The following is a 12,233-nucleotide window of genomic DNA, read 5'->3' on the forward strand; positions in this document are numbered from 1 at the left end:
CTGTATGCCCTGCGAAGTATTGCTCTGTTTAAAGGCGATGGTTTTGATTTCCCATCATCAGATCTGCTTGGTCCTTTACGGCAAAAAAACCATATTAGCTGGCATTTAAGTAAGTGTAAGTTGCCTTACGCAACTTTAAATACTTTGACGACTCAATTATTATTACAATAAAAATGGAAAATGTCCTGACTAGAAACTTTTATTATCTAATTATGTAAACTTATTAATACAAAAAACGTCATAAATAGGTCTTAATACTAAGTTACAAATAGTTAAACACATGTAGAGATAAAGGCAAGGCACATAAAATAGTTAGAGATTGTATTTAAAAGTTAAAGTATGCTTCTCTCCTACGATATACCGCGTTGTAACGAGTAAAAGGTGGTATTAAATACCACGCCAAGGTTTGCGTACTCCAGTCAACATTTTATGTACAATAAGAAAAAAAAATGCAGTTGGGAGAACCCGGTTAATTCGTTAAAGTGAAATTCCTCACGCCTTTTCTTCAACTACAAATGTTATTTAATAAGGATTGCCTCTCTATAACAAATACCGATATATTAGTAAATTTTAATAAAAACAAATTTAAATAGGCAAATTAAATGATGTTTTATCCATATGTTTTGTATTTTGGTTTCATTTTACGTAAATCGTAAATTATTTCTTTTTATAAGTAAATACAAAAGTAGCATAACAGCAACTATTTGAATAAAATGAAGTTGATATTTAATCACATAGGAGGGACATAACGCTTTTTATTTAAAATTTAGATGACCATTTAACTCCTACCACAACACACACCTTAACGAACTTCGTTTAAAATGTTTGTTTTATAATGATTTAAAAGCATATATATAAGTTGTGTATTTTTATAACTCATCAATTGTTTACTCGAAGCTAAATAATAATTTTTATAAGGAGAACAACTGCTACTTTGGGTTATATTATTGCAATTTTTTCATGGATCTCCCGTATTTTATGAAAATAAATTATAGCCTATGTTACTTCTTGATAGTTTAGCTTTCTTTTTGCAAAGAAATGGCTTAAATCTGTCCAGAACTTTTGGAGCCTATTGGGTACAAACAACCAAAAAAATCTTTCTTCTTTCATTATTAAGCTGTAATATTTGGCTTTGTGAGCAGTTGATTGGTTAAGTTCAAAGTTGCCGCATTTATTAGTATTGCGGTTTATTTGGAGTTTAACTGAGACCAGTCATGAATCTAAAGATTGAGTGTTTTATGACAAGTTTGCGCTTTTATTTCACCATTGATAAGACAAATACACATATCGCGCTTGCCTCGAGGATAACTTCGGTTACATATTTCAAATATTAAGTACAATTGGATATTAGAATTTCTTATGATTAAAGATTATTATCAAAATTACTAATATTCACAGCTACGCTATTATCTGTGTCCAACAAATGGCATTCTTCAAAGTCATTACGTTTATCGTCCATTTTTTCAAAATTGTTCTTACAAAGGAAATCGTTGTCGCATACGAAATCGTTCCGTCCATCTTCTATCATGGATTCATCGAAACTGGAGTCTCTGTACCTCTTGTCATTTTCGTTATGATAATTTTGATATCGTTCTATCTCAAAATCTGGGGAAATAGTTTGTCCTTCGCTTACAGCCTCTTTGCCTAAAATATCTTCTGGTTCTATAGATGCTTGAAGGGAACTAGGCATTTCACTATACGGCCTGTTTTCATTCTTAACTTCATATTTAACTTCAGACATATCTAAACATTCCCGATTGTCTAATAGCGGTTTTATGTTCATTAGATTAAAGTTTGGCATCATTCTCGCATCCCAATGGTGCTGCGGAACATTTTCTGATGTGGAAGCTTCTATATCTAACTGTGCATCTTCCCCTAATTTCTTGAAGGACCCTAAATTGTATTGTAGTGGTATCGAAAAGGAAGGGAGATCGACTTGCGGATTTTGTCTAGTTGGTAAAGCCGATATGTGTATGGCTGGACCAGGTTGTTTTGACTTTGGTGCGTATCCACTTTGGTTTGAAGTGTCGGCTAAACTGATGATCTGGGATGAGGAAACTGGAATGAGAAAAAAGGTATTATTTAAATGTATGAAATAGTTGAATTGTATCACAAAAGTATGAAAGTTCCTGCAAACTGTTCTGCGATGTTCAGTAAAGTAACTTAAAAATTGGTTACGAGTAAAATATTACATTTTTAACCCCCGACCCAAAACAACGGCGTTCCATAAGTTACACTTGTGTGTGTCTGTGTGTGTCTGTCTGCGGTATCGTGGCTCCTGATCACATGAAGCGATTTTAATTATGTTAGTTTTGTTTTAAAGGTGAATCCGTCAGGAGTGATTTAGCTGTTTTTAATAAAAATCGGTTCAAGATGGCCAGCGAAATTCAATGGCGGATATATATTTTTTTTTTCACAACTCCCTCAATATGGGTATCAAATGAAAAGGCCTGACTGGTATATTAATGTACACATATTCATGTATTCAAAGGGAATTCATGGATTTTGTGTCGGGGGTTTTTAATTTTTAATTTATAATGATTGTTTCGTTCTATAAAATGTTATCCTCACCTGGTATAGTGATGAAGTCTCTCATCTCCAACGCAAGAGCTGAAGGTGAGCGAGGATCGGGCGATCTGGTAGACCGTGATGGATAAGGTTCACAGCCAGCCTTCTGTTGCTTTCGCCATTTTGCACGACGATTTTGAAACCATACCTAGAATGGTAATAATTTATTTAAACTCCAAAGTTGAATCTTAAGATCCGGAAACTCAATAAAAAGAACAGTTTATTGCACGCAAAACATAAAGAATTTTACAGTAGAGGACGTTGTGGGCATGCAAAGGCGGCCTTATTGCTGCAACCAATCCCTGACAGGCAACCTTTGTGAATAGGACTTACAGCAATGAAATGGGATAATGCCAAGAGCGTTCTAATATATACATACATACCAAAAAGTATGGATAGAGATCTGTACTTATAATAAATCTGTAACTGGAAGATTTCTGTACATTTAATATATTTTGAAAATTTGGACCGGGGGATGCTTTATAATCGATAATGAGTCCAAAACAGATTTTTATTTAATTTTTGTCTGTCTGTCTGTCTGGGCAACACGTGAAAACTACTGAACGGATTCAAATAAAATTTGGTATAGTTGTATCTGATATTCCGGGTCAACATATATGATACTTTTTATCCCGATAAACAGTAAGTTTCCTCCGGGAAATGGGATGAAAATTTTTAATCAATATTACTTCATGCCTCCGTTAAATTTGAATCGATTTTAATATTTATTTTTTTATTTGAAAGTGTATACTATTAACCATTTATTGTCTAATTTTAATGAAGATCTAATAAATATTGTCGGAGATAGCGGACATAACTCTTCACAGAAAACAGCAAGGCATATGGGACAACGATCGAATGTGTGCATACCATCCAGAAATAGCTCATAGGCTTCTTTTTATCCCGGAAGAGCAAACAGCTCCTACAGGATAGCATCGCTATTTTTCCCGCATTTGCCTTTCAAAATCCGCGCAACGGATTTTAAGATTGACGTGGTATTTTTAGATAGGCATAGTTGAAATATTATCAAGCTTTTGAGTTTGTTTGGTTGAACGCACTAATCTCAAAAATGTTGTTTCGATTTCGATTTTTTTTTGGATTGGTAGTATCAATCAAAATCAGGTCATAGAGTAACATAGTCTTCTTTGGAAAACACACGGATTTTTAACGGGCTATGTGAAAAGCTATAATAAACACTGGTGAAGGATGCGGGCAACAGCCTTTTTAATATTTCGCCAAGAATATTACCGCACGGCCATTTCCCTGGACGACCTGAGCACTAAATACTTGATAATTCATTAAAAGTAAGACGTCAAGCGAAAGGAAATCCTTGAATCTTAAATCCAATATTTCCGTATTCCTAGAATTTTCCGTCACGACTGGGTCAAAACGAATTAACCAATTAAAGCATGAAAAGTTTTATTAAAATATTCTTTCAACTTATCTGCAATTTCATGAGGAGCAGAAAAGTTTTGGAATTCTCTAATATTAGATATACAAATAGCAAATGGGCGTAACTTTATCTACGTGGATTTTCATATTTCCAGTGGACTTAAGATACTATAATATAATAATTATAGCCTGCATCCTTCTCCGGTATTCTAGCTTCGGGCTGAATTTCATTTTATATAAGGAATTATATATATTTCTTTTATTTTTTCATATAAGGAAAATCAGACCATTTGAAGAAGGTCAAAAGTCCAGAGAAGAGAGAAGCTAATATAAAGTGGTAAAAAAATAGTGGTTTTGTACAAGTAAGAAATACAATAAACTTACATAAAATTACATATATAAGACACACACACAAATTTATATAAATATTGTATTGAAGAGATCTATATAAGTTCCCCAAAAGACTTTCTGTTGATTAGTACGAATCAATTCTTCTTCTCTAGTATTCTTTAAGTCAAATTTTGTTAAATTATTTCATACATAAACTTTGTATGAATTAAATTCAACAATATTGCCTCCCAAAAGGTTGACTTCCTATTTACAAGTATATCAAACTTCATGTCATCTTTAATCCTCAGTTGCCGCTTTTAGCCCTTAGTTATAACTTTTCGTAAAATCCTTCTAAGAACAGATTTTTGGAACCGCTTAAACCCCTCCGTATGTGGGCAATCTTCAGTCAGGGAACTGTCGTTAAAGCGAGACATACCTGAACTCTGGCTTCGGTAAGGTCAATTCTCATTGCTAGCTCTTCTCTAAAGAACACGTCCGGATAATGCGTCTTGTGGAACGCTGCTTCTAGCTGTTCTAGTTGCACGTTGGAGAAGGTTGTCCTGCAAAACGAACCGAGATCGCCGTAAATATAATAAAACACACAGAATTGAGAAGATACAGAAACCGTGTCATCATCATCATCATATCAACACCTTACCGACACACTACAGGGCACGGGTTTCCTTCCACAATGAGAAGGGTTAAAGCCGTAGCCGTAGCCATATATACAGGGTGTTTTGTTTATGACGGCCGTGGGTTCGATTCCCACAACTGGAAAATGTTTGTGTGATGAAAGTGATTGTTTTTCAGTGTCTGGGTGTTTATCTGTTTATTATAAGTATTTATGTGTATTATATTCATAAAAATATTCAACAGTCATCTTAGTACCCATAACACAAGCTACGCTTACTTTGGGGCTAGATGGCGATGTGTGGGTTGTCGTAGTAAATAAATTATTTATTTATTTATTTATTAGGGTTGCCTTGCAGAGATCGCTTTCTAGCGATAAGGCCGCCTATTGTACCTGTGTGTTATATGAAGTGTTTTTTTGTCTATAATTTCATTATGTTAGGTGTAAAATAAAGTGTATTTTAATTTTATTTTTCATTTCATTCAATTTGTATCCGATAGATGATATGTTTCGTAGGCTTTTGATTTATTGTAAACCTACTTTGTTAGTCTAGTGGCTAGCATCAGAGATAAAGGCTGCGAGAACTTTGTTCAAATGTATGGATCGGGGCAAAAATAGAAAAGTTTTGGGTTGCTCTACCTAGCAATTGTTAGTACCAATCTGGAGTTAGGAATTCGATATTCAAATTTAAAATTCGAATTCAAAATTAATTATATTAAATAAAAAATAATCGAGGTTAAGTTCTTTTTGAATGTACTTTTTAGTAATATTAGTAGTATCCGTTCAGCAGTTCAATGATCTAAAATGGTCTCGTCTCTATTCTCAGATCATATTACACAATAAAATCATTCAAAAATGTTTGTATATTCATATCAACGACTTCAATCATATATCGATGATAAATAAAGCGGATCCAGGGGGGGTCATGGGGGTCATGACCTCCCCCTGGGCTTGTTGAACCCTTCACTCTTGCGGATCTTGCGTCATACCCCTCGACGTACCTCTAGCTGTTATGGCAAATCATTCACCACGGTTATGGAATATAAATAGGCTGCCTCATTCTTCTCTGGATGTCTTCAAGAGAAGATGGCATTATGTACGTGTATATGTACAAGTTATTTAGGTTTAGTTTTGCAAGTGTAAAATAAAGAATAAAAAATTTTAAGTACAGTACTTAGGTACATTAATAAAATACCTACTTTTTACTTCTATCTATTGGCATCAAAATTAAATTATAAGTTCTCGACTTGACCACGACTATGTGACCCCCTCCTGGCGCCAAAGCTGGATCCGTCAACTTGAAACTAAAGGTAGGAGGGTTCCTATTTCGCCCTGTTCTAAATAGAACCCACAACAATCTTAGCCTGTTTTTTTTTTTACTATCACCATCTCACGGTCCAGTGAATACTACCAATTTCAGCATTAATTAGCATGTTAAGTTGCAGCTTTCAGTGAGTATCATTTGGTACATTTAACGTCCACCAACACGCGTTAAAGCAGCGTGAATTTTGCACGTCTGTTCAAATTCCACGCTGTGTGTGAGTGTGTTGTGTTGTCTGGAATCCTTCTTATAATAGAAAGGAGATCGGTGCTTAGCAATAGGGTATTATCAAACTGAGAATATATGATAATAAATTACCTGTATCTTCGTTGTTTTCGTTTCGGAATATCGCTTTTGGAATCTGTAACACAAAAAATTACATTTCAGAAAAAAATATAGCGTACCAAAAAAGCGTTTAAGTAAGAGTTAATCTTTTAAAAGAGTTTTATGGCTTATTAAAGCCACGCGAAGCAGGAAAACGGAATATAATGATAAATAAAAAAAAATATTATGACAATACACACATCGCCATCTAGCCCCAAAGTAAGCGTAGCTTGTGTTATGGGTACTAAGATAGCTGTTGAAAATTTTTATGAATATAATACACATAAATACTTATAATATACAGATAAACGCCCAGGCGCTGTAAAACAATCATGTTCGTCACACAAACATTTTCCAGTTGTGGGAATCGAACTAACGGCCTAAGACTCAGAAAGCAGGGTCGCTGTCCACTGCGCCAGTCGGCCGTCAATATAATACCTAACTTAAAAATAAATACCTATGATTCTTTTTATTCAACTTTAAGCTTGACTGACTTGACGTTGATGATAGCGGACTAACCTGTTAAGGAGTATGCCAGTTATATTTAGACCATACTTCCAATCGGTTTCTACGCAACATCGTACCGGAACGCTAAATCGCCCACCCACTGGGTTATTACCACTTCATTATTCGTCTTATATAGAGTAAATAGAAATTACAAAACAAGTTAAACAACTGAAATACAAGGTCCTATTGTTTACTTGTTTTTGGAAAGTTGTTTATGTTTGAGATTCTACTATACATATATGTGCTTCCATTCATTCATTCCGGGCCGTTGTTAGCTATCGCTGGTAATTATTTGTTTACAGTGGATGCAATAGTAGATTTGGACGGCCGATTGGCGCAGTGGGCATCGACCCTGCTTTCTGAGCCAAGGCCGTGGGTTCGATTCCCACAACTGGACAATGCTTGTGTGATGAGCATTAATGTTTTCCAGTGTCTGGGTGTTCATCTATATATTATAAGTATTTACGTATATTATTCATCAGTCATCTTAGTACCTATAACACAAGTTACGCTTACTTTGGGGCTAGATGGCGATGTGTGTATTTTCGTAGTATATTTATTTATTTATTTATAATAGTGACTACATTCTAGTTAAATAATAAAAGGTTTACTTGAATTAGGAGAGTATTCTTCATCTTCTTCGTATTGCTGATTTTCACCGGCGTCCTCCGCAGCCTCCGTAGAGGTGTACGTCTCTCCAACTTCTGTATCTGGTCGCTCACATAGAACTGAGCCTGGACCAAGCCTAAAATATTAACTAGGATTGCATTACGTTAATTTTATTTAAGGTGCAAAGTGCTGCAAACTATTACTCCTAACTGATAATAATAATAGATTTTTCTGGACCTCTTATTATTTGTTTGGCGTGAAACATAGATTGCAACTTGGCAGTTGAATAAACCGGCATGCCGTCACAGAAAACGGTATGACGCGCTGTGCCATCATGGCACTGCACAACACCACAGAATACTATTTTTTTTTGCTTATTTCTATTTTAAAATATATACATACTCGTATATTAATGATTATTTATATTCTGTATTTATCATTATAATACTATACATATAAGAAAATAATTTTTATTTACTAACGAAATTATTTTTATAAATAATTAGAATTATGAATTATACTACCTAAATGTTAACTGTTGCATATCTGACGGGCGTGATGGGCAACTATTTTTTTTTTATAATTGAGGATTACTAGTATATCATTTTTAAACTTTATCCCGGTACACATAGTGAACGGCAAAAGTGCTCTTACCCATTGAAAAGGTTCGGAATGTTATAGCAGAAACTTGTGGTGGGTGAGACATCATCATTCAAAATGGCCGCTGAATCAAAGCCCGAAGTACCCGCACCCGCTTCACGACCGTCCAATGATTCCTCCATCTGCAATTATAGATATAGATATAAACAGTGGCGTGCACTTGGTTTCTTACCAGGGTATGCATACAGCAACAAAATTGCATTAAACGACAAAAATCTTATACCAGTTATATATAAATTTTAGGGTAGGCAGTGCTTTTGTGCATGTATGAAGTGCACGCCACTGGATATAAGTTGATCTTAAAATAATCATCTTAGTACCTAAAGCATAGATAATACAAATACCTACTCTCTAATAGCCTATAACCTCAGAATTAAGAACTAACAGAACCCTCATTTAGCCATTATTGTATGCGGTGCATTGAGTACAAAAACAGTGAAAACCCCGCGAACAAATCAATTCACCCCCGCGAAATGATGCAAGCTCAAAAACTTCCCCATTTTATGTTAAACGTTTAGACTACTAGAGGTAAAATAATTACTGTCAACTGCTAAACGGAATTAGTGACTAGCTGTTCGAGAAACACCACTAAAGTGGAGTGGTTTTTAATTCTTCAATATTAGTCGTGTACACGGATTCTTTAGGTTCTTAATTCTGTGCCTGCTGGACAAACAACTCCAGTGCTGGACTTATTAGCCTGTCCTGATTGGAGGGTTTGCCCATAATCACCACGCTGAGCAGATGGATTTGTGATCGCAGAAGATAGTAGTAGTATGGTGGAGGACGCTGCTACCCGTTCTTCGTTACATTCCCTTAGTCGCCTCGTACGACACTCGCGGGAAGAGGAATGGTGGGGGCAACTGTATTCTGATATGCCGTCACCGCACGGCATTACACCATACTATTCGAAACGTATCTCGTGGCAAATAGGGAACTGTATATGCTATTCAAAACTTCAAAGTCTTGACTCGAGAGATAATAGGCTGAAAGATTGACAGACAGACAGGCGACATGTGTATCTGTAAAGCGTTGCTTTTAACCTGAATAAACTATAATATTATTTCAATAAAACTAAAATATAAACGCCAGTAGGTATTAAATATAATAGCGTTCGTAATTTATTCTAGTTACAATGTTCTAGAACTATTCTTTTGATAGAATGAATAAAATAATCAATAATGATTACGGAAGATTATCGAGAAGTGTGTATTACAGCACAAAGTAACCTACTTAGTCGTATATGCGTGCTGTGAGATAAGTTATTTAAGTTTCTAAAATAATGTGTTGTGTCTTATTATTACACTTTAAAGAAGTTATAAACCTGCCTGATAATAAAAATTAAATTACGCAAAAAAAATAACTAGTTACTATATTCAAACAAAATGTGGCGCCGTAAACTAGAAAAGCCCAGATATTAGGTTATAGAAACGCATCCTATAGTAATATTTATTCCGAATAAAATTTATGACAAATAAAATTTGTTCCATACAAACATTCCTACGACCCAAAGCGATGCATCGCCTGTCCCTTTGCTCAACTGCTAAGGGTGATTTAATTTTTTTCGCCGAAACTTCCTAAATATTTAAGCTTTCAAATGCAACCAAGATTTTTTATATTAACGCGTTTAAAAAAAATATCTTCAGCTTATAGATTAATCAATTATAAAACATGGAGCTTGAAAATATATTAATTTGGCTTGGATTTAATTAAAGAAAGTATTTTAAGGATAAACTGTGAAAGCTCCCCTTAAGCAGAGGGTAACTGTTTAACCGCATCCATGTTTGTTTTGAAACTGTAAACGCGGAAGGTCTTTGACCGACGTAATGCACGCGGGCGTAGCTGCCGACGCTTAAATTGAATTAAATGCCTATAATTTAGTTAAGTTTATTAAATTACTACTAAATGAGGATAATTCGTGTTTCCCTTTGCAACTTACAAGACAGTTTGGTTGGTGCGTTCGCTGTCGCGCCATGTTTGTGTTTTTCGCGCCAAAAGTTTGACACATTGTTACGTCAGAAAAGTGGGCAATGGTGCCAATACTGTGCTCGCAAATCTTTAAACGAAATAAATGGGGCGATCGTAATTTAATCCGGCCATTTTCACAATACTTCCTGTAGAAAAAGGAAGCATTACTTTAGACCTGTCACTTAAATTTCGTTTAGAGGTGTGTTCAATAAAATTGGCACCAATGCTAAAAGCAGACGGAAATGTATTTCCAATATGTTATTTCCCTGAGCCTTGATTCTCAATGGAATAAATATTTACTGTGCTTTGTGATGTAATAGTTGACAACTGGTAACTATTACGTCACGAAGTGTAGTAGTTGGTGGAGTGTGTTACGATTAGAATCTATTAAAAGACAGGGCTTCACTTTCTAAATTTATATGCCATCAAATTAAGGTTTAGTGAAAGTTCCATTTGTAAATATTATTTTATATATTTTGTGTTTGTGAATTGTGACATAAAGTGGGTATAAAACAGGTACAAAGTAACAAATCTTTACAAGTGCAGACTATTTGTAGAAACTATTTTTTGATGAGCACAATTCGTCTTTTTCTTTACTCTTTAAAACTTCGAAGACATTTGGTGTGGCTGTCACGCCATTATTATGTTTTTCGCGCCAAAAGTTTGACATATGTCAGATAAGTTGACAACGCTAATAAAAAGAGAAAGTGGCGAGCGGAAATGATTGATTTCCTGAACCTTTTTTCCTTGTTATTAATTTTGTAGGCCATTTAATTGTTTAGAAGCTTTTGTTTGTAATAATTTCTTTATAGATATTGTGAGCAAAATTTTGTGACATTGAGTATATATATAAACCATCACGTTATAAATGTAGAAAAAGTGAAAGATACTATGATAAAAAAAATCAAGGATTTGTGCCATATTATTTTAGGATATCTCATGAATGCAAAACCTTATTTCATTCTAGAGCAACTTTTATTAATTTAGTAGCAGCTAACTACGATAAAATTCATTATACTTTTATGTTCTTATTTTAAACTGTAATAATCGATAAATTCTTAACAGTGAAGGAAACGATCGCCTGAATACATGCATGCCCGAAAGTTCACACATAATATTCTTAAAGGCGTGCAATAGTTTATCAAACCGCACTTTGCCAGCTTATATACTTCCTACGCCCTGCAGTGGGTCGGTAATGAGTTGAAAATAATGATGATTAATTGATACGAGAATGTAAGAAAAAATCTCGCACAATCAGTCACATAAAACCAAAATAGAATAAATATGCTTCAACATACAAATAAATATATCTCACTTTTTAGATACAATCTTTATGTAAATTATGAGTTAAATTAGGTGGGATTGCATATAATTTAAATACATAAATATAAAGAAACAGTGTTGAGTTATTATTTGAATTTAATAAGGTATTCCTGTTTAGTAAGTACAACTACTTGATACGCTACATAAACGGTATGAATTATCATACAATGGCGTAAGTAACACATAATAATTAAGAATACTGTAATTTAATAAAACAAAGGCTTACCTTCGCTGTGTTATGTTTTACAGAGGTTTTTCGAAATGAAAAAATCGCGCCGAAGGCAGCAACTGTTGTCACGTGGTCGCTTGTACTGAAGCGGGCGAGGATCGACGGACGGTATTAGAACAGAGAAATACGTGGAGTCGCAATGTTTATTTAAATTGTATAGTATATAACGCGTTTGGAATCTTCGCAGCTTAACTTTTAAGTTGACGATTGTCAGCTTAAAACGAAAGCTACCACAAACATCTTACTAGAATAGAACAAGTTGTATGTAGGCAAATGGTATGTTATTTTTGACGCTAATTTTGCATTATTATAAAATCAATAATTTTTTTTTATATAAATAAAATGATGAGGTACCGGTAAATAAGAGTTAATCA

The 12,233-nt window shown here is 34.4% G+C and overlaps 1 protein-coding gene across 1 annotated transcript; it reads right to left on the reverse strand.

Annotated features, from left to right (window-relative positions):
• Positions 1-995: 995 nt before the first annotated feature.
• LOC120634519 lies at positions 996-11,970 on the reverse strand. Its single transcript, XM_039905194.1, has 7 exons — positions 11,857-11,970; positions 8,337-8,464; positions 7,685-7,818; positions 6,561-6,603; positions 4,727-4,850; positions 2,572-2,716; positions 996-2,058 (listed from the first exon to the last, which is right to left on the reverse strand). Exons 2-7 carry the CDS (start codon positions 8,462-8,464, stop codon positions 1,364-1,366), a joined length of 1,269 nt encoding a protein of 422 aa, XP_039761128.1. The 5' UTR covers positions 11,857-11,970; the 3' UTR covers positions 996-1,363.
• Positions 11,971-12,233: the final 263 nt, after the last annotated feature.

Source organism: Pararge aegeria, chromosome 24, assembly GCF_905163445.1.
Source record: "Pararge aegeria chromosome 24, ilParAegt1.1, whole genome shotgun sequence".
In the NCBI taxonomy this organism is placed as follows: Eukaryota; Metazoa; Arthropoda; class Insecta; order Lepidoptera; family Nymphalidae; genus Pararge; species Pararge aegeria.